The 22,025-nt window shown below is 44.4% G+C and overlaps 2 protein-coding genes across 3 annotated transcripts in view; one reads left to right on the top strand and one right to left on the bottom strand.

The window, feature by feature from the left end:
- Positions 1-546: 546 nt before the first annotated feature.
- LOC114586809 (uncharacterized) lies at positions 547-11,607 on the top strand. Its single transcript, XM_028710634.2, has 5 exons — positions 547-793; positions 4,114-4,219; positions 5,094-5,200; positions 7,142-7,314; positions 8,303-11,607. Exons 1-5 carry the CDS (start codon positions 562-564, stop codon positions 8,579-8,581), a joined length of 897 nt encoding a protein of 298 aa, XP_028566467.2. The 5' UTR covers positions 547-561; the 3' UTR covers positions 8,582-11,607.
- Positions 11,608-12,560: 953 nt separating this feature from the next.
- The window catches only part of RACGAP1 (Rac GTPase activating protein 1), a 32,787-nt gene continuing 23,322 nt past the window's right edge, over positions 12,561-22,025 (bottom strand). For both annotated transcript variants that reach the window (XM_028710643.2, XM_028710653.2), the window contains exons 10-17: positions 21,137-21,301; positions 18,737-18,832; positions 18,326-18,524; positions 16,998-17,103; positions 16,702-16,834; positions 16,438-16,573; positions 15,072-15,180; positions 12,561-14,237 (exon numbers count right to left, since the gene is read on the bottom strand). In XM_028710643.2, the coding sequence (XP_028566476.1) occupies positions 14,162-14,237; positions 15,072-15,180; positions 16,438-16,573; positions 16,702-16,834; positions 16,998-17,103; positions 18,326-18,524; positions 18,737-18,832; positions 21,137-21,301 (1,020 nt within the window). In that variant the 3' untranslated portion in view covers positions 12,561-14,161. The remainder of the gene's footprint in view (positions 14,238-15,071; positions 15,181-16,437; positions 16,574-16,701; positions 16,835-16,997; positions 17,104-18,325; positions 18,525-18,736; positions 18,833-21,136; positions 21,302-22,025) is intronic.

Here is a 22,025-nt window from a genome sequence, read left to right on the forward strand (position 1 = left end):
AAACAAGTTTAGGGTCCCACTCTCTTGCGGGCGGGCGGGGGGATTTAAAGAAAAAACAACAGCTGGATGTACATTTCCAAAATATAAGATAAAAAACAAATAAAATAAAACCAACATACAGCAGCAGTGTTTTGTGTTGTGTAGGCTCCTATGATGTAAGTCATGGGCCCTGCCGCCTGCTCCCTAAAATATCACTGGTTTGCTCCTTTCTATATATAGGGTGCCTACATTCTGCAAGTGCAAACGGCGTTAGATACCTATTAGGTCCATAAATGACCATATGGCATATATTCGACATACAAAAACAGTGACAATTTGTTGTTGACAAAGGGAAGCTGGACATATAAAGGGCCCCATTCCCTTCAGTAGCTTAGGGCCTCATCAAACCTAAATCCGGCCCTGGGATCGACCCACTGCCTTGATCTCCTGCAAATACTAAGTTACCCTAGCCACAAATGCGTCTGCATTATAAGGAGGAGGAGAACGCTGCTGCTAATCTCATAAAACCCTCCGGTCAACAGCTAGCGTGCAGCAATCTCAGTCGCCCACGCGCTCCTCCCCATGGGGGCGGTGCTCGACTGCCGATTGGATACGACTCGGATCCGCCCTTCGGCGATTGGCGGCGTCCAGTTAGGATACTTCGGAGGGTTCTATCCGCGCCGCGTTCCGGGACATCCGCTCGCCATGGCGCTGGTCCCTCTCGCCTGGCTGGCGTCCGTGGACTTGGCGCTCCAGTGGGGCCTCTGGGCGGCCGCCGCCGCGCTGCGCACCGAGAAGTTCTTCGACCTGGCGGGTGAGCGGGGATTTCGGGGCTCCGGGTCCGACCTGGGATGGATCACGGCGCGGGATCTGCTGGCGGACCTCGTGGGGAAGCGATCTGACCGCTGCAGGGCGGCTCGTGCGGCCGCGCTTCCCCGTGTTTTTCGACCTTTCGCTGCTCTGCCCGCCTCTCGTATTTGCGAGAAACCTTGCTTTCCAGTCCATGTAAATGCGCATTAACCTCCCTCGGGATGCGATTCATAAAATAAATGAAATAAATAAATAGACTTAAACTGCCAGATCCCGCTCATTCCCTCCCCCCTTTCTTTTTCGGAATCAAGGCTGCGTTGCTAATAATAATTGCAATTAATTTATATGCCACCCATCTGACCAGCTTCCAAAAACACAGCAAGAAATCAAACATTAAGAACTTCCCTAAACAGGGCTGCCTTCAGGTGTCTTCTAAAAGTAAGATAGTTGCTTATTTCCTTGACATCTGGTGGGAGGGCGTTCCACGGGGCGGGCGACACTACCAAGAATACCCGTTTGGGATGACAAGTAACACAGGCGCAGTTTAAAAAAGCAAAAGGGGGAAAGGCTGTTAATAAAGTCCACAGCCACCTTTATTCAGGCCAGCCCAAATGACACCAAATAGTTAGCAAGCTCTTCCGGGCAAAAAAATGTTACTTTTTCTTTACGGGCCCCTTCAACTCTTTCCTGTCATCAGCACCCCCAATTTCTCTGGGGTACCCCAAGAAGCAAAGAAGGGTGCTGAGAATTGCACCCACTGACTCACATTGATTAAACCTGTGCTCCAGGCACTGTTATTTAAAGGACTCCAAGCCTGGTTAAGTCAAAGTATTGCGCTAGCCAAGGTTATAAAGCACTGGACCCTACTGAGTGGTTTCTACATGAACAAGCCTTCGCTGACAGATCAAAATAAGTAGGGCTGCTGGGAGGGATCATATTGTCTCATCAGCCAAGGGGGAAATTCATCCCTTTTGTCCCTGCTGCCTTTGGGCTTTTAGAGCATATGATATACAGTGGTACCTCGGGTTAAGAACTTAATTCGTTCTGGAGGTCCGTTCTTAACCTGAAACTGTTCTTAACCTGAGGTACCACTTTAGCTAATGGGGCCTCCTGCTGCCGCCGCTCTGCCGGAGCACAATTTCTGTTCTCAGCCTGAAGCAAAGTTCTTAACCCGAGGTACTATTTCTGGGTTAGCGGAGTCTGTAACCTGAAGCGTCTGTAACCCGAGGTTATAGGGTAGCATGCTGGAAGCTGATGCGGAAGGAAGCAACGCTGGATTTAGGGCAGTGAGAGTGGTTCTGTACAGGGTGCTGAGCTGATGGGGTGAATAATAATAATAATAATAATAATAATAATAATAATAATAATAATTAATATTTATATGGGTACCTACTCAAAGTTGGACCCTTGTCAGACAGGAATAAGTTGCCACAACTGTGACATAGTGCGTTGAGAGCATGCACTTCTAGCAAGAGGGCGCCAAATAAATATTGACAGTCGCCAAATTTTTTGGCGCCAAATTTTGTCCTCACTCAGCACACCATATTACCAAAGTCCGCCCCTGAAGAAAGACTTCCAGTAACCAGGGGTAAACGTCACAGAGGCGAAGTTGGTGCAATGACAAGTTGCATTGCAAGGGGATTGGACTAGATGGCTCTTGGTACCAGTTTCCCCCTTCCAGCTTTGACTTTAAAAGGTATGAGCAAGTGTCCTTAGAGCCGGCGCTGGGAACGTATCGCCCTCCTCATGTTGCCGAACTACAGTCCCATCATCCTTGATTTCTGGCCCTGCTAGCAAGGGCTGTTGGGAGATTTAACAGACTTGGAGCCATTGTATGGGGGTGAATATGGGACGCGGGTGGTGCTGTGGGTTAAACCACAGAGCCTAGGACTTGCCGATCAGAAGGTTGGCGGTTCGAATCCCCGCGCCGGGGTGAGCTCCCGTTGCTCGGTCCCTGCTCCTGCCAACCTAGCAGTTTGAAAGCACATCAAAGTGCAAGTGGATAAATAGGTACCGCTCCGGCGGGAAGGTAAACGGCGTTTCCGTGCGCTGCTCTGGTTCGCCAGAAGCGGCTTAGTCATGCTGGCCACCTGACCCGGAAGCTGTACGCCGGCTCCCTCGGCCAGTAAAGCGAGATGAGCGCCGCAACCCCAGAGTCGGCCACGACTGAACCTAATGGTCAGGGTCCCTTTACTTTTACGGGGGTGAATATTGCCTCATCTGTATGGTATACCACTTGCACAGAAATAACTAGCTTCCCAGCCGCCCCGTGGAGCGATTGGCGATGCCCCCTAGGACTGGAAAGCTTTTAGCTCACACAGTGTGTTCAGCTCTGTCAGAGGCCTATTGTAACTGAGGCCAGATCATAGTATTGTACGGTTGTGGGAAGTCTGTGCAGCCCTCTCCTTAGAAACACTGAGAACCTCTGTACCCAAACACTTCATTTCTTATTATTATTTTCATCATAATCAGCTATTGGGGTGGGATGGGGTAGGCAGGCCGGAATATAAGAGTAGCATTCAGATTCCAAAAAGAGAAAGCACTGCCGTGTTTCTAAGACGGCAGCTCTATAGAGCAAGCACGCCAGAGATCAAGTAGAAGCTGCAAATGGCTAATATCTGTAATATAGCTATTAGATGTAGTGGAATATGAAACAGTAGCATTCAGTCAGCGCTACTTGGGTGGAGAGAATATAGCATCCTCTTACTCATGGGTAGGCAAACTAAGGCCCGGGGGCCGGATCCGGCCCAATCAATTTCTAAATCTGGCCCGCGGACAGTCCAGGAATCAGCATGTTTTTACATGAGTAGAATGTGTCCTTTTATTTAAAATACTTCTCTGGGTTATTTGTGGGGCCTGCCTGGTGTTTTTACATGAATAGAATGTGTCCATTTATTTAAAATGCATCTCTGGGTTATTTGTGGGGTATAGGAATTCATTCATTTTTTCCTTCAAAACATAGTCCGGCCCCCCACAAGGTCTGAGGGGCAGTGGACCGGCCCCCTGCTGAAAAGGTTTGCTGACCCCTGCTCTTACTAAAGGAGTTTATTAATGTTTCCCCCTTACAGGCCTTGAGGATAGCTCAGTACAAGGATGGAGAATCGGTAGAGCATAAGACTCTTAATCTCAGGGTTGTGGGTTTGAGTCTCGTGTCAGGTGAACTCTCCCTGCATTGCAGTGGGTTGGACTAGGCCCTCACGGTCCCTTCCAACTCTATGATTCTATGAACTGCAAGGCCCGTATCACCCCAGGGCAGGATTCAAGAGCCCCAGTGGTGACTTTTGCCTGTTTTAGCTTCTGATGTTGCTCTTTCTGCCTCTCTAGGAAGCGGGACATTCATCTTGCTGGCGCACCTGAGCCTCAGATGGGGCAACACACAGCACCTTCGGCAGCAGGTCCAGACGGGGCTGGTGACGATTTGGGGCCTCAGGTGAGTTTCCAATGAGCTGTGCATTTGTTTCAGAGGCAGCAATGAGTTTGAGCCAATTCCACGATGCATCACCTCGACTCGTGTGCCTGCAGCCCAGAGAGCCTGATGGAATTGCCAATGAATGCTATTCTGGGGTTAACAGTGTTGATGGAACTGAATGTAAAAATCAAAGCACTGCATATTTTTTTTAAAGGCTTTTAAAATCCAGTCACTTCTTACCGATTGATTTCCTCTTCAGCCTATGGCTGCAGCTCCAACTATGATCCCACACAAGTGGGCTGCATTTATGCTGTGATTTTGCACAAGCACAGAATTACAAGTAGGGGGTTGGGTTTCCCGAGAATCTTAGCTATCATGCTGTGTTGCTTTTTTTAAATGACAAAAAAGGAACAAATTTCTAGCCCTTATAGTTGTCAAGATACGTTTGACAGTGTGCGGACAATGCCTATTTAAAATCAGAGTTGTTTTTCAGTGGCGGTTGGCAGGGCTCGAGTTTTCTTCAAAGGTTCTTATCCCTCCCAGAAGCAACATATTATTTGTAACAGTAAAAATGCCGAATAATTACGCACAATCAGATGGATTTGCTTAGTTTGTTCAGGTTGCAGCATTATTCTTTAGTACAGGTTTTTGATTTTTAAATGCATTGCACATAGCTTTCCCCATGACTTATTTCCATGCCAGAAATGGCTTTTTTCTCCTATATTTGTGTTTCATTAGGCTACTGTTGAAACAGAAGACCAGAGTCACCAAAATGTGGCAATCACAAAGCTGCAGGCACTGCCAGCTGTTATCTGAGGCCTAGGAAGGCTCTGGTTGATTCCACGTAATCATGAACACCATTTCAAATATGTTCAATTATCTCTGCTATTCGCAGGTTGGGGCTTTTCCTCTTCCTACGGATCCTGAAGGAGGGACATGACAGGCGATTCAACGGCGTCAGAGAACACTCAGGCACTTTCTTCCTATACTGGACAATGCAAGGTGAAGGCGTAGATAGTTTGGAACTGAAACCTATATCCCCTCACCAGTGAAATTTGGCCAGAAGCATTGAACAAGTTAACTTGCACATGCTTAGTGTGCCATGTGATTTATTTCTGGGCTCAAAGAGATGGTTCTACTAACCTTGAAACCCCTAAAGACTACTGCAATGTGCTCTACATGGGGCTACCTTTGAAGGTGAGTCGGAAACTACAACAAATCCAGAACGTTGCTGCCAGACTGGTGACTGGGAGCGACTGCCAGGACCATAAAACACGGGTCCTAAAGGATCTACATTGGCTCCCAGAACATTTCTGAGCACAATTCAAAGAGTTGGTGCTATCCTTTAAACCCTTAAACAGCCTCGGTCCCATATACCCGAGGGAGTTTCTCCACCTCCATCTTTCAGCCCGGACACAGATCTAGCTCTGAAAGCCTTCTGGCTGTTAACCTCATTGCGAGAAGTGAGGTTACAGGGAACCAGGCAGAGGGCCTTTTCAATAGTCACACCCACCTTATGGAAACCCTCCCATCAGATGTCAAGGAAATAAACAACTACAGTGGACGCTTGGGTTGCGACCGTGATCCGTGCGGGATGCACGTTCGCAACCCGCAGCATCCGCAACCCACAGTGGCGCGTCTGCGCACATGCGGGTTGCAATTCAGCGCTTCTGCGCATGCGCGACTGCCAAAACCCAGAAGTAACCCGTTCTGGCACTTCCGGGTTTCGGTGGTCCACAACCCGAAAAAATGCAACCTGAAGCGTCTGTAACATGAGGTATGACTGTATCTGACTTTTAGAAGTCATCTGAAGGCAGCCTTGTATAGGAAAGTTTTTAATGGTTGACGTTTTACTGTGCTTAATGTTTTTAATTCGTTGGAAGCCACCCAAAGTGGCTGGGGCAACACAGGCAGATGGGCGGCATGTAAATAATAAATTATTATTATTAATTATTATTATTATTACTATGAATGGGTTAGGTCCAGTAACCCTTGTTAGGAGCTGCCTGCTGTAATATGGACCTTTCTTGGAATTCAGATCAAATTCCGAGGCCAACTCAGGATAGCCACTGGGTGAATGCAAGATGGTTTTTATTTAGCTCTGGAATGCTCTTCTCATCAAGATCCATCAGGCTCCCTCTGTGCCTTTTCCTTAAGCAGTGGAAGTCACTGTTGCTTTGATGGGCTTTTAATGTACAATGTCTTTTCGTTCCCCTGCTGCTGGCTTTCAGTGCTTCACATCTTTTAGCTTCACCCTAGTTGTTGTTTCTCTTAGTGGTGCTTGTCTTTAACAATCAGAAGCCAGAACTGAGCAGGACTTGCGTCAATCAATAGGTCTAGTGTGCCTTAATGTTCTGGGGGAGCACCTTCCAGTTGGTTAGCAGAAGAGGGGTGGGGGGAACCTGTGCCCAAGCAGTCACATTTATTCAGATCGCAGAATTTAGCTTGCAGAACATATCAGAAGACGTAGAATGCACTTGAACATATACAAACCAGGACTTTGCTAATGGGACTTTGGACTTTAAGGTGGAATGTGATGACATTTTAAGAGGAAGAAAAGATTATACATTTTTAGGTGCTGGGCAAAAACGTTCCTTTTTAACCAGCCCTTTGGTTGATTTGATTGACATCCTATGCCCTTTTAAATGTGGGGTTTTTTGGGGGGGGGTTATTGGGTTGTTGTTTTTATTTTGATTATATATTTTGCGGTTTTATATTTTGATTTTGTTTTGTGAACTGCCCTGAGAACTCTGGGTATAGGATGGTATATAAATTCAATAAATAATAATATTTCTGGGCGCAGCTGCTAAGTTACAGGCCTACAGCACAGTTCTACTCAGGAGTAAGACGGAACTTGCTCCCAAGTAAGTGCGCAGTCTTGTCTGTCCTGTTGTTTTTGCAAATGTATGCAGCCTAATCTATCCTGGCTTCATGTTTTGACAGGTATATGGGTGTTTGTTACATTGCTTCCCACTCTGTTGCTGAACCTGGAGAAACACCAGAAGCCCCTTGGATTCTGGGACTATTTTGGATGGAGCATTTGGGCCGTGGGGTTCGTTACAGAGGCTGTAGCTGACCAACAGAAGTGGCATTTCAGAAGCAACCCTGACAACGCTGTGAGTAATGGCTGTGAGGTTCTCTGCTACATGATAGTTGGCTTTAGGGAGCCCTTGGCTATAGGGGGAGATGCAATAGGACACAGGATCTCATAGGCAGGAGGGGTTTGTACACTAGGACCAGACTATGTCATTACCAAGGAGGCATGTTTAGTCCTTCTCTGAAGATCATCCCTGTCTGCTACTCTGGTCCTGACCAGAAGGATACAGGTCTCAACAAGGGTGCCCCACATGACCTTAAGGTGCTGTTGTGCAATGCCAGGTCAATGATTCGTAAGACCGCTGCCATCCATTGACTTGAGTGTGGATGGAGGAATTGACCTCACATGCATAACAGAGACTAGATGTACAACTCAACTGGTGATGTAACATGATTTGCTAGTTTACCTAGATGTAACATGGTTTTATCTGTTTGAAGCATTTAAACCAATCAAAAGCTAGCTTTTCTGGCAAAGCAAGAATCAAAGACACAGACCAAACAAGAGGAAAATAAATCTAAAGGTAGACATGGTTCCAACTTCTTTACTGTTCTTACATTAATAATAGCTTGCAGAGCCACCCAAATAAAGCTTGGGCTAAGAGACAACATACTCGCATCTCTGCACTGAAATACCTTTTCCTTAATGTAGGATGTCTAAGAGTCCAATTAGGAAAAGCTATGTTCTCACAAAAAAGGGACACTTCATTAAGCAGAATCTTGCTTTGGAAATTTTAGCCAATCAAGCATGGGGAGATTGGCTCTTTGTGATAACAGCAATCCTGCTAATAGGGATGCTAGCTTTGGAATTGGCAATGCATATTAGTTGCTGAAGGTAGCTAGGCAAGAAAAGGGATCCTGCTTAGTATGTGGGTATTCACTGATATTGATTTGGATAAGCCGACCGAATTCTGCACATATATTCAACTAGTGAATTTCTTTCGTAATTGGAACCAGCTATGGAGTTACGCTGCACAATAAAACTGACACTTTTTATTTTAAAATCCCTAGGGGAAATTTATCCAGAGTGGCCTATGGGCTTACAGTCGTCACCCCAACTACCTGGGCGAGATCTTGCTGTGGACAGGACTTTTTGTGTCGGCCACCCCAGTACTACGTGGCTGGCAATACTTCAGCGTCACCTCACCGCTGCTGGTGTGGTTCTTGCTCAATTTTATCAGTGGGATTCCAATCCTCGAAAAAGCAGCCATGAAGAGATGGGGGAAAGAGGCGGCGTTTCAGGCTTACTTGCAGAAGACTCCCGTGCTGTGGCCTATCAGCTTGAAGTGATCAGAGAAACGCTCTTTGGGACATTGAACACAAAACAGCTGTTGCACGGGGACCATTTTAAATTGTACACAGCCGTGACGTTAGTGTTTAGCTCCCGGGCTGTTCTCAAGCAATGGCTTAAGCCACAAGTTTTCAACCTTTCTGAGTCCATGGCTCCCTTGACAAACTGCGTTCTTTCTAAGGCTCCCCTGTGGGGAAACGTGCTCCGAGCTGCGGGAGCCCCGTTGTGTCACCCCTTGCCTGCAGAGCTGGCAGCCCCTCACCCCTTTTCGAACACACTCCCTTCTGGAGTGTCCCCACAGCCACTCCTGGTCTCTGAGCCGCCCCCCGCCCCAAAGAGAGGTGCGTCCTCATGCCCAGGGGCCTGGGAAGAGGATGCTTCCAGCCTTAGCAGCCCAAGAGACTTGCCAAAGGTGAACATGAGGCAGACAACTTAACTCACCTTGAGAGGCAGCTGTGGGCCTGCATGGAGGAAAGGCTCCCCTTCGGCGCTGGGCACTCGGCTCCCAGGCTGGCATTGCACACTAGGGTGGCTCATAAAAAACTTTTAAAAAAATGCCTGCTCCAAAGGTCTTATTTTACCACACTAGGGACGCGGGTAGTGCTGTGGGTTAAACCAGAGCCTAGGGCTTGCCGATTCAAATCCCCGCCACGGGGTGAGCTCCCGTTGCTCAGTCCCTGCTCCTGCCAACCTAGCAGTTCGAAAGCACGTCAAAGCACAAGTAGATAAGTAGGTACCGCTCTGGCGGGAAGGTAAACGGTGTTTCTGTGCGCTGCTCTGGTTGGCCAGAAGCGACTTAGTCATGCTGGCCACATGACCCAGAAGCTGTACGCCGGCTCCCTCAGCCAATAAAGCGAGATGAGCGCCGCAACCCCAGTCGTCAGGGGTCCCTTTACCTTTACCTAGGGATTATATAGCTATATCTGAAATTTCATGCATATCAGTTAATATCTTGACCCTGCTCCACTGAAAAGCATTGGGTGTTCAGTAGGGCAGTTCATAAAAAACTTTTTTTGGGAAAAATGCCTCACTAGGGGTTATATACCTATATCTGGTATTTCATGCATATCAGTTAATATATTGACCCTCCTCCACGAAAATAGCTGTTTACTTGGCCGTTTTCCTATGTCGTGAAGGCTGAAATTTCAATTCAGTGGAGCAGGGTAAAGATATTAACTGATACACCATGCAAGCCTTTGGGAGGCAGAGATGCAAGAGGGCATCAGAGGGAGGGAGGGAAAGAAAGAGGGACAAAGGCCCACGTTGCCCATGACTATCATTCTAGACAGCCCAGGATGCTATGGCACACTGGTTGAAAATCACCAGCTTAACCAAAGCCTGTGTTTTATGTGGTGAAAGCTCCACAACTTGTGCTGTAAGGTGGTAGTCATACCTCATGTTACATTCTTTTGAGATACGTCCTGCGGCGACCTGGAAGTACCGGAAAGGGTTACTTCCAGGTTTTGCCGCTCGTGCATGTGTGCAAAATGACATCATGCGCAGAAGCACAGAATTGCAGCATGCGCAGAAGCGCCGCTGCGGGTTGCGTTATTTTCATGTTGCGAACGGGCCTCCAGAACGGATTCCTTTCACAACCAGAGGTACCACTGTATACGCAAATTGCTTGTCATGCAGAGGCAGCCACTGACCTGGGTGGCTTAACATCTGGCCTTCCAGATGTTGGAGTCCCAGTTCCCACCAGCATGGCCTGTAGTCAGGGATGATGGGAACTGTAATCCAATAATTTAGAAGGCCCGAGTTGCTAAGGGGACCACTGTGAATGCTAACCCTTGGAGCAGTTATTTCATATGCGCCCTTCCTCAGGGAACAAGTGCCAGTGTTTCAGCACGCAGAGTATTCGGTTAGTTATCGTTACATCAGTAGCATTTCCCTCATTGCCCTGGAACAGCAATGTCTGGCATAAAACACTTAATCTGAGATTAGAAGGCAGTGCTGGTCTTTTAGCTTCAATTACATAAAGTAGCTGGAAGGCTTTGCTCTCTTCTTGGTAAGTGGGTGCCCCTTGCCTAGCTGCCTGAGGCGTTAATCCCAATAATCCAGTGTACGGAGAAAAGAGGAGATCATAGCCAGTAAGTTCACCTTTTGTAGAAAGAAGTATGAATATAACCTGCCAAAGCTGGGTTAGCAGCAGATAACACACCAGCTATGGCAGAGCCATTCTGCCCCTGTCCAACTTTGTAGAAAAGTCAACATTCCCTTTTGTATTTTTATTTAAAGCCACCCTTATAAAACCTCTGGCTTTGATAAAGCTGTACTGCTGGTAATTAGAGTTTGTTCCAGCAACTACAGAGTATTAGGTATTGCCCTCTACCCCTTGAAATCTGTATTCTGACAGGCAGGGCATGCTTTTAGAGGGAGATTCTTTTGCAGCAGTCTCTTTCGACTGAAAATTTTAAGTAAAGACTTATTGCTTCTCAGTCAGCCTTGCTACATTTTAGTATCCATTCCTTACTGTATTATTATTAGTGGCTTTATATACTGCCCTATAACTTGAGGTCTCGAGGCAGTTCACCGAACAAAATGAAAATACAAAACCACAAAATATATAATCAAAATAAAAACAACTACCCAATACTCCCCCCCCCAAAAAAACACGCATTTTAAAAGGGCTGTAAAGTAGTGCAATTAACTGAAGAAGGAATCTTCAGCTGTGAGGGCAAAATACATTCTGAGAAAGTAGGATTGGAAGAAACTGGATTTGTTTTCATTGCTGCGGGGTTTTGGTTCTGTGTAACATTCTTCCCGAAATATGCTATCTGCTCTTATTGCACACAAGGTGGAGTTAGAAAGCAGGACCGCCAGCAATAAAAATTTAGACCAGACCAAATTTCTATTGAGTCTAGCATCATTAAGTCTCCAACCATAGCCATATGAGACTGTGAAATTCAAGCAGCGACATGAAAAGCACGGGCAGTTTATTTCCTCTGATCAAGACTGAATTCATCAATAGGAACTTAGAGCACTTGATAATTCTTCCCTTCATAAACCTATTTTTAAAAAGTTACTGGCTATCTCCATATTTTGTGGCAATAAATTCCATAAGCTACATCTATGAACTATGATTGACCTGAAACTGTAATTCAAGCCCATTTGAAGTGCCAGAAGTTCTTATTTAACAGATAACTCTTTGCTGTCTCTTCTATCTTGTTTGTACTCAAGAGATCTGAGCTTCATTGCAAAAGTGGCTTGAACCCCAAAGTCATTTTAGTTGCACTTTTCTACCTCCCAGGATAGTGTTTGTGTGGGAGATAAATGCTCCTAGTTATTTTTAACCGTGGTTGCAACATGCTTTTTCTTTACTTTTTTCCCTATCACCTTTTCCCTGCTACAGCATAGTTGTTTTCTACCGTTAACCTCAAAATAACTATAACTACCAAGGAGAATGCATTTGTATGAGAAGTTCAAGGTTTCTGGCCGTACATGCATTACTTTGCACTTCTACTGAATGTGATCTCCCCTTCTGTTGCCCTTGTGCCTAGTTTCAAGGGATCGATTTTGGGGGTTCTTTAGTCTGATTTGGAGTTAACCTGCAAACTTGGATCTCTCACCCACCCAAACTCTAGGCAATATTTGAGCAAATTAGTAAGTGTCCAACAGCAGATCCTATGGGGACTATCCCCCCCCCCCCATTTTCATTGCAAAAACAGGCCATTTATTTCTGCCAAGCTTCCTGTTGATCCTTGTTCTTTGGTGTAAATGTCGAGGACTTAAAAATGGGTTCCACTTCCATTAACATTCTGAGCAACAGAACACAGAGCAGATATCCATCTGTTATAGGAAGCAGAGAACACTTCGAAGTAAAGACAGGGGAATGTAGCTTATAAGTTAACCTTAGTTCAACATGTCATTCCAGAAACAGAGCAAGATGATCTAAGAGTTTTAATATTTTTAGCTGTCATTAAAAAGTTATTGAGAAGGTTCCATATAACAAAAAATAACTGCACTAACTCAAGTGACTTGTCTACAGTTGTTTTAATGATAAAGGACAGTTTGCACTGAACAGCAACAAACATAGGCTGGAAAAATGTGGTTTTCCTAGTCAAGCCTTTTTCGATGAGATACAGGAATTGCAGGTGTTCTTTCCATTTATTCCCATCTTCCACTGCTCTGAGCATGGTACAACAACAATGGCCATCGAAAATCATTGGGTTGGTTGACATAATTCTAAACCATGGTTTAGTTTAGTGCTTATGTCATAAAACCAGAAGGACTTTGATGGTGTTTACATTCACTTTTAAAGAACCATGGCTTGTTACATACAAGGCAGAGATTGTGGTTCAAAACAAACTGGTTAGTTAAGCAAGCCAGCTTCAAAACCCATGGCTTGAAGTTTATTTGTTTAGAAACTGAAGAGTTTGTTTTCTGCTACAATCTCTGGTTCGTATGCAATAAGCCATGATTCTGGAAAATGAAAGTAAATGCGAGTGAAGTCTTTCTTCTGCCCACCCAGGAGGAGGAGCCCAGGAGCCCTGTTTTTCTTGGGCACTTTGCTTGTGCTAAACCATGATTAAAATGTTATGCGCAAACAGGGAAGTACAAAACTATTAATCTGATGGACGGGTAACGCTGCTGCATTTGGGGGAGACACTGAGCATTGCAAACATTAACCTGAAAATTGACACACTTTATGGAAATACAATTCAATACTCCACAAAATAATATGGGTCATGTTAAGATACAATTAAACTTTTTTTTGATGGGCCACAACACAAAATAAGACACTCTTGCAAAATCAGTGGTGTGTTTACAAGTGTTGGTAAGACAAACCTTTGTGGGGGAAACTAAACTGGTTGAGTCTTCCATTGCATCTCACAAACAAACAACATGTTCATCTTCTATCCATTAAGTATCCTGCTAAAAACCCAGGATTTTACAGAAAATAAATACAAGGGTAAAACCAAATTGCTATGGCGACAACATGACTAAAAGGTTTCCACACTTAACACATGCTTTTATCAGCAATCTAGGCAGTTAAAATAATCCAAGCCAGGTTTCTTAAAGGTTGCAGGTCAAGATTAAGATGCTCAATTCAGTATCCTATTGTTTGTGCCCTCCTCTGGTGCACAAGGAAGAAGCTCAAGAATGCACTATGGAACACTGGGTTTCCATTTTTCACATGACCAACTTCTGAGTTTACTCACTTAAAAGTCATTGGTTTCAATAAAAAGAGACTAACCAGGAAACATGCACAGCAGTTCTTTGAAACAAGGAAGATTACTGCTAGTGTAAAAATGTATCACTGTCAACAACAATGCACAACTGAAACAATGGGGTGCTTTGAAAAGGTGGAGATATTATCCGAACTACAGAAAACATTTAAAAAAGAACTTTTTGAAGTTTCCCTATTTATATAGGGGTTTGCCAGTTATTTCTCATAAATGTAATATGGCAATAGATACTATACTCTGCAGAATAAAAATAAAGTCTCTTAACTGAAAATGGTATAAAGTTGATCCTAGTACACAATGTTGCTGGGAACAAGCGAAGGAACAATTTCAGATTTTATTGCAGATGTTCATAATCTGACTGCAGGATGATGTTCAGTATGAAACCATGCTTCATTTCAGCATTGGAGAGGCAAAGAAATTACCCTGGCGTCCAATGCTGGTTGCAGATTTGCTTTTGCTGGCAAATCTAGGGAAAAAGAAAGGGAGAGACTCTGCATGAAATGGTTTTCAGTGTCCTAGCATTTGCTTTGGTGGATGAGCATGTTTGAGCGAACAATGACTATTTCTGCACCCACATTTTCACTTTTGTTGAGCACTTAACAAATAACTCATATGCCATTAATGCTGAAAATGCCCAATGGAAATTCCGCACATTTTCAAAGCACTTGAGCAGATACAGCCCAAGACAAGATTAGTACAAGTAAAAATCTTCTTTACATATATTGCTTTCTCACCCCAACCCCCCCCCCCAAGTGATGTTGCCAACATTTCGGGGTATGCAGCAGTCTCCAGGAGTCATGATTACCTCCAGGCTGGCCACTTTGATGAAGTTGGAACAAATGGGATTGTGAATTGCAGTTCCCTAGCAACTGGGCTATTTTGCCTTTTCCTAGCTACAGCAAAACTAGCTAGAGGCAGATGCACGGGAGAGCAGCTGTGGTACCCCGCCTCATGTTCAAGACCCGTACCCAAGCCAAATACCATCGCTCCCTTATGAGCAGCCTCAAGCACTGCAGTCAACTTTGCTTGAAGGCAAGTGGTGGTTCTTTCAGAACATTACACTCTAGACATGGATCAACTGTTCACTTTGTTTTACTCCTTGCCAGCTTGTTTTGCCTGATTCCAGACCACCCCATCATCCACTTGAAACAAGCCACAGAACTCCTCAGCAACAATACTTTCTGCCTATTGCCGAGCTAAACTGACGGCTATAGTGACGCTGCTAGAGTCCTGGAGCCCTTTCTAACGTGGGAGGAAAATGCTTTGTCTGCTAGGTCAAGGAAGCAGCGGCCCAACTTACTTGGGTGTGTTTTTGCTGAATGTAGACCTGACCCTCTGGGAGAGCGAACTGCTTGAAGGGGTCTTTACCATTTGTTGCTCTGGAGTGGTGAGAGGTCCCAACATGCTCACTTTGAAGCAAGAAGACACAAGCATAGCACCGTAGTTAGCATTCTTAATCAGAAGTATCTTATCTCAGATAAAGTAGTTTCAGCCTTAGAGATGTATTTGTGAACAGTCTGAACTAATAATAAACAATTTTAAGAGGCAGCATTTCTCATTCTGATTGCTATTGCCCAGTTCATGAGGGGGTGAAGTCACCCTCTTCTGGGTTGAAAAGAATGAGGCACAAGTATACACATCCTACTGTTCAGGCTGCCACTAAGAAATACTGTACGTTCCCAACAGCCCACCAATGCTATGCGTTTTTCTGCCGAAGAATTTCAGCTCTTGCAACAACGAAGCACAGTTTATGCAGATTCAAGTAGCGTAACCAGTTCTCCTAATCAAACACAGTCCCAGAATGTGAAAGAGTGTTGTCTCTGGAATAGCAACCCCATGTCAAACCCTGCTCTGTTTAATGCATGACCAGTCTTTCATATATTGGACTCCAACTCACATCCGTATGGCCAACTGTCAGGGATGAGAATTGTAGCCAAACAACATCTGGAAAGCACCACGTTGGCCACCCCTACAATGCACTGCAACAGAAATGCATAATGTGATAGTGTTGGGATCTGCTTCTCAGCACTGGCTGCCAGCAGACAGGGAAAAGTGCAATATGATGCTGCTATGAATTTCCCTTACAGTAAGGTATAAAAGGCAAGGTAAAGGACTCCTGGACAGTTAAGTCCAGTTAAAGGCAACCTTGGGGTGCGGCGCTTATCTCGCTTTTCAGGCCGAGGGAGCCGGCATTTGTCCACAGCTAGCTTTCTGCATCATGTGGTCAGCAGGACTAAACTGCTTCTGGCGCAACAGGACACTGTGACAGAAGCCAGAATGCACGGAAATGCCGTTTTCCCTTACAGAATGTTGCAGGCAAGAGGAGAGTGAATTCAACAGGAAGTTGCCATTTTTGGCAGGAGCACCACATTCTGAGGCATATCTAATCACACACTGTAGCTTTTTGCTCCAAGAATATGCATTTAGGATGATGCAGCCTCAAGTTTTAGCATTGCAGGGATGACCAAGAATGAATTGAAGAAAAGGCGATTGTCGGCAGGTGTTAAATGGACAAAAGGTAACATTAGCACAACAGCCTGAATAATTATTAAAACCAATATCTGGCACTAAGAAATGAAAAGGCTAGGTTGTTTGTTGAAAGGACCACTTTTCTTTTAATTCCCTTTTAATTCCTAATAGGTAGCCAATAAATAGGGTATGATTACCTTTAACATCTGGTGTGCAGGGTGTGGAGTAGGCATTTGTGTTTTCAATGATATGTGATGGTTCAATGTTTTCCTGTTCCACCATCATGAACTGACTCCAATATTCCACAGGCAAGCAGATCAGCCGCTCCACCACCTACAGGAGCACACTGACATGTGACTCACTCCTCTTTCAGAACAGCATAGACAAATACCAGCAATGCAATTGATACATTTTGGCTGCCAAAAGTTCACATTCTGCCTCAATTTACACTGCTGGCCTACCTTGGGTTGCCTTTTTGTATCCTGGAGTAGTGTCATGGGTTCAGGATCTGGCACAGCATGACCAACAATTGTAGGTCCAAAGACCTTGGACAAGTTGGAGACATCCATTTTTGTATCTGGACTTTGGGCCACTCTAGACAAAGAGACAGAGCATTTGTGTAAAGCAAGCCTGCCATTCTTCTTGGTTCATAAGCCCATTGATCACTAGTTTATTAACTCATTCCCCCACGCCAACAGAATTATATCATTTTTTTCCACACTAACTCTTCCAGAATCTATATCCCAACTGGACTCACCTCTGGAGGTGTATCATAAGGAAAGCCAGAGTGTCTCGGTTAGCCTGCGGGAGTTCCCCAACTGTTTGATACATGGCTGCCACACTATTGTCTTCATCAGCTATTTCTTTAAACAAAACAAAACAAAACAAAACAAATAGCATTTCTATAACTGCTTTCAACATATCAATAGGGTTTCATTAAGAGACAGGACACAAGTTGTGTTGTGTCTCATGTGTTATTAAATACAAAGCAACAGGAGTTACCATCACTATCAAATCAGTAGAATGTCCCATCTCAGTATTGGGAAAGGGAAGATTTATTGAAATGGGCAACTCAATTGGAATTTTCCCGACTACTGTAACATCTACAGAACAAAGACAAATGAGACAGAAAAACCTATCTGCTATGTGTCGCCTAGTGCTCAACATGATGCATGGGGAAATTATTAGGGGAGTCAAACTACTCTATGACACTATCCCAACGAGGGTAGCACACATAGGTCCAGCCTAGTTTATGTGCGCTGAACTGTGCTAGGAGCCAAATGAACCCATCAACTTATATTTGAAGACTTGCTGCAATACCGGGGTTTCTGTTGGGGGATTTTTTAAAAAGGTAGTTTGCAACAGAGCAGATATAAAAGTGCTCCTTGCAACATAGTCTATTGCTTTCCTATTAGTATTGTATTAAGGTTTTTCATTACACACAATAAAGAGTGAAACAAATGGAGAAGAATTAGCACACTAAAATGAGAGGGAAGAGCTTCTTTGAAAAATGGGTATCATCCCTTTGGGTGACATAACACCGTTGGTAAGAAAAGAGGCTTCTAATAATGTAATTATGTCCTTATTGTTATAGTCTTAAGGGCCTGTTATTTAAAATAGATTTTCAGTCAGACAAGTAGGAGGTTTTCTTACTGGATTTTCAGTCAGACAAGTAGGAGGTTATCAAAAAACAGAAGGCAAGTGAAACAAGAGATGGAAAGTGGTGTGTAGGAAGATGTTTGTGTCAGCTAGGCTAGGAATGAAAAGTACCAGGTCATAGCAGTTGCTGTTTGGGGGAAATACTGTAATCAAATAAGTCCAGAATGGCATTACATTTAGGCAAATAATTCATTTGTGCCTGTTACTCACTCTCAAAAAGCCAGTTCTAAGAGTTCCACTATCCAACCATCAATATCAGCTATAAAATATATTTCTGTTTGTCCCTGGTGCAACAGCAGAGAATCAAATAGTTATCTTCCTTGTGATAGGGGATGACTCTGTATGATGAAAGACAGGGAGCCAGTGTTTTGTAAGCTTGCGCATTGAAGAAATGCCCATATCACTTGGGACAGCCATAATTCTTACCTGCCGCCTCCATAAAAGCCCTGTTGAGACGGAAGGTGAGGAGAGGCTCCTTCAGGTTGCGGAGGAAGTCTTTAAGGAGACCACACACAGCATGGATATCTTCCACCTTGCTAAGCAGGGGCACAGTCTTCCCTCGAAGGAACTTTTCCTTCAAATCTTTCACTGTACGATCACAACCAGAAATTCGGTAGAGGCCTGTCTGTTGAAAGAACAGTATGTTAACCTATGTTCAAAGTTTTTAGCTTTGGTGGACCCCATCTCCTAGTGCTTATGGGTATGATCTTAATAACAGCACAAACATTTTTTTATTTCAATGGCTGCAGACTCTCACAGGGCCCCAAAAGGTAGACAGTATATAATTCTCTTCATTCCAAATAGCATAAACAATATGCACACTTTTCAAGTTCTTACCTCATGCAGCCCTCGCTGCTCAATCTCATTCACACAATGAACTATGATGGAGGGGATCATGGGAGGCGTCAGAGATACAAAATCCATTAGCACTCCCTGGAAAAGAGGAACACAGTGATTTTCCATCCATACCCAACTCCCTAGAAGTCTCACAGAAGAAAGATTCTTTAAGAGGACAAAGGCACAGGTTTCAGGTCTTCCAAAAGACAACTTGACCATAACATACCCACAGAATCCTTGATGGAAAACAGCTCATAACTGCACTCCAGGAAAATAGGGAGCAAAATTGCTTTAAACTGATTTTTGCAACCAAGTGCCACAATCAAAATCTCAAGTGTAAATCCTACTATTGAATTCTGTTATAGATCATAGTACAAATATGAAGAAATATGAGTATAAACCTGTGAAATCATTAGTGGTGGAGACACTACAAATGCTTGGAGAAACATCATACATTTTCTGGCTGGTGTGAAGGATGTGTGCTTGTTAATAGCACAGGTATAACAAAGATTCTACCACAGAGACATCACATTCTTTTTTCCACATTACTTAAAACTGCATAATCTAAAGATAACATTCCCAAGACCTTTCTGAAAAACCCTAGGCATGCACAAAAAATGATAAGATCTAACTGAGCAGCTGTTAACTCCTGGTTCCCTTAGGAAAAAGGTGGCAGACATTGGTAGCAGTTATTTTGTTCTGCTCATCTTTACATCTGGCCAGGTACAAGCATCCCTAAGCATCATGGAAACCTTATGTTTGTACATAATCCTAAAGTTACTAATAGGAAGCATACAGCTTAAGACTTTCTTTAAATCACTGGCCAGAAAACATACCTATTCTCTATCAACTACAGTCGCACCTTGGAAGTCAAATGGAATCCGTTCCAGAAGTCAAACAAAATGTTCAATAACCAAATTGCAGCTTCTGATTGGCTGCAGGAAGTTCCTGCGGCCAATCAGAAGCCCCGTCGGACGTGTTTCCAAAAGAACATTTGCAAACCAGAACAATCACTTCCAGATTTGTGATGTTCAGGAGCCAAAACGTCCTAGTTCCAGGGCATTCGGGATCCAAGGTATGACTGTACTGAAAAGTTCAGTAAGCAGATGTGTCATTTCAAACAGCCCTTGTACAGCAAATGTTCTTCTTAGAACGGCTTTCAACACAATGCACCCCAAAGGTATTTTCACAGCTGTGCTACACACGTTTCACTCCCTTAAATCTCATTCCTTATGCAGTTGAGGAGCCCAACACCTCAAGGTCCAAATCCCCCATCTGAATCTACTTGGACACTGCATTTGTCATCAGAGCCCTTCTCTGTGTCCCTCCAAGGTAGGTGCAAAGGGCGGCAACATAAAAAACAAGCATTCTCAGCAGTGACTTCTCATTTGCGGAATGCTCTTCTCAGGAAAGTAAAAGCACCATCATAGAATCGAAGAGTTGGAAGGCACCTTGAGGATCATCTTTGCCTTTAGGTGCCAAGTTAAAATACAGTCAAACCTCTGTTCCTGAACACCTCCGTTATCGTACGTTTCGGCTCCTGAACGCCGAAAACCCGGAAGTAAATGCTGAGGCTTCCACTTTCAGTTGTCATACGTTTTGGAAGTCAAAAGGTCTTCCGGAATGGATTATGTTCGACAACCCAGATTTGACTGTACTTCTGTTTAGCCAGGCTTTTGACTGTTAATGGGGTGGACAGTGAATTACCGTATTTTTCGCTCTAAGACACACCTATTCCCTCCTAAAAAGTAAGAGGAAATGTGTGTGTGTCTTATGGAGAGAATGCAGGCTGCGCGGCTATTCCAGAAGCCAGAACAGCTAGAGGGAGTGCTGCGCAGTACTCCTTCTTGCTGTTCTAGCTTCTGGCTTAGCCACGGGAAGCCTCTGCAGGGCACGGAGAGCCTTCATCCCCGTGCCCTGCGGAGGCTTCGCAGGGCTATCCAACAGCCAGAATAGCTAGAGGGAGCCCTGCACAGCGCTCCTCAGGGAAAAGCCTGCAAGCGCTGCACACACGCTCCTCGCAGCTCGTGAAAGGGAGAGCTGAGAAGAGCCTGGGGTGCATACAAGCTCTACTCAGCGCTCCCTTTAAATAATTTTTCCCCTTTGCATTCCCCCTCTAAAAACTAGGTGCGTCTTATGGAGCGAAAAATACGGAATGTATTCTTTCAATAGGTTGAGTAAGATTTGTAAGTTAAAAAATGTTCTGGGAGAAGCATGTTTAAGTATTTTGCTTTAATATAGAGCTTTAATACCTTTTATGCTGCAAGTCACTTTGGGATACTCTTTGTGTAAGAAGTGACGAATAAGTATAATTTTTTTAAAAACCATTTTGTTCTTTAGATCCAACAGAAAACTTTTCAGTTGTAGGCCACTGAAGATGCTGCACATACGGAAGCATACCTCTCCAATTCTGACAGGGGTTCCTGCCAAGGTAGGGATGCAGGGCAAGGGGCAGCGATCTCGACATTCTGGGTGTGTCACTACCCGACAGTCTCGGCACTTCAAGGCCAATTTCCCAAACTTTATCCGCTTGCCACATGGAACACACGACTCGGGTTTAATAACCTGGAGAGAGACTACACGTGTAAGGAACAGCTTGATCTGAAATAAGCACTGAAATATATTTAGTCCAGATAAGGACCCTTATCCAAATCAGTAGTTTATTCATTTGAATATTTTCATCCCCCCAGTCAGCTAGAGAGGCTCTCAAAACGGCTAATCACCAAAACTGACATAAAGGTCAATCTAGAAAAACATAATATCATTCTGGTTAAGAACAGCAAGTTCAAACCACAGCAGCAACGTGAGTCAGTCAGTCAAATGCCTTCATGAGCAAGAAGGCTTTGAATGCAACTTCTGACTCAGTGAGCTTGACATATGAGCCACTCTGGGCAGGTAAGTGGGTACACTGGCAGTTATGATGCAGCAGCTAGGGAGCTACTTTGCACAACACAATAGTCTCATTGCAATTGCAGGCTTCGTGGGCAAGCCAGATTTAAAACAGTTTCTCCACTCTGCTTACGAGATGTCAGACAGAATTTGCTAATGTCTCCCTAAACATGCATCCCTGGGCTGGGCTCAGTAAGCTAAGTCATGATTTCACTGTATGCTTGGTATCTTAAAAGATTACAGCAACAATTGATTAAATATATTTGCATTGCGCTAAAGGGTACCAACGCAGATGTCCTGCTTACCTCAAAAGATGATGGTACTCAGGATCCAAGGAACCCCAGGGAGAAGGGGAGAGGTTCACATCTAAAGAGGTGTTTTGTCAAGTATTCTGGGCTCA

Source organism: Podarcis muralis, chromosome 2 (assembly GCF_964188315.1).
Source record: "Podarcis muralis chromosome 2, rPodMur119.hap1.1, whole genome shotgun sequence".
NCBI lineage: Eukaryota > Metazoa > Chordata > Lepidosauria > Squamata > Lacertidae > Podarcis > Podarcis muralis.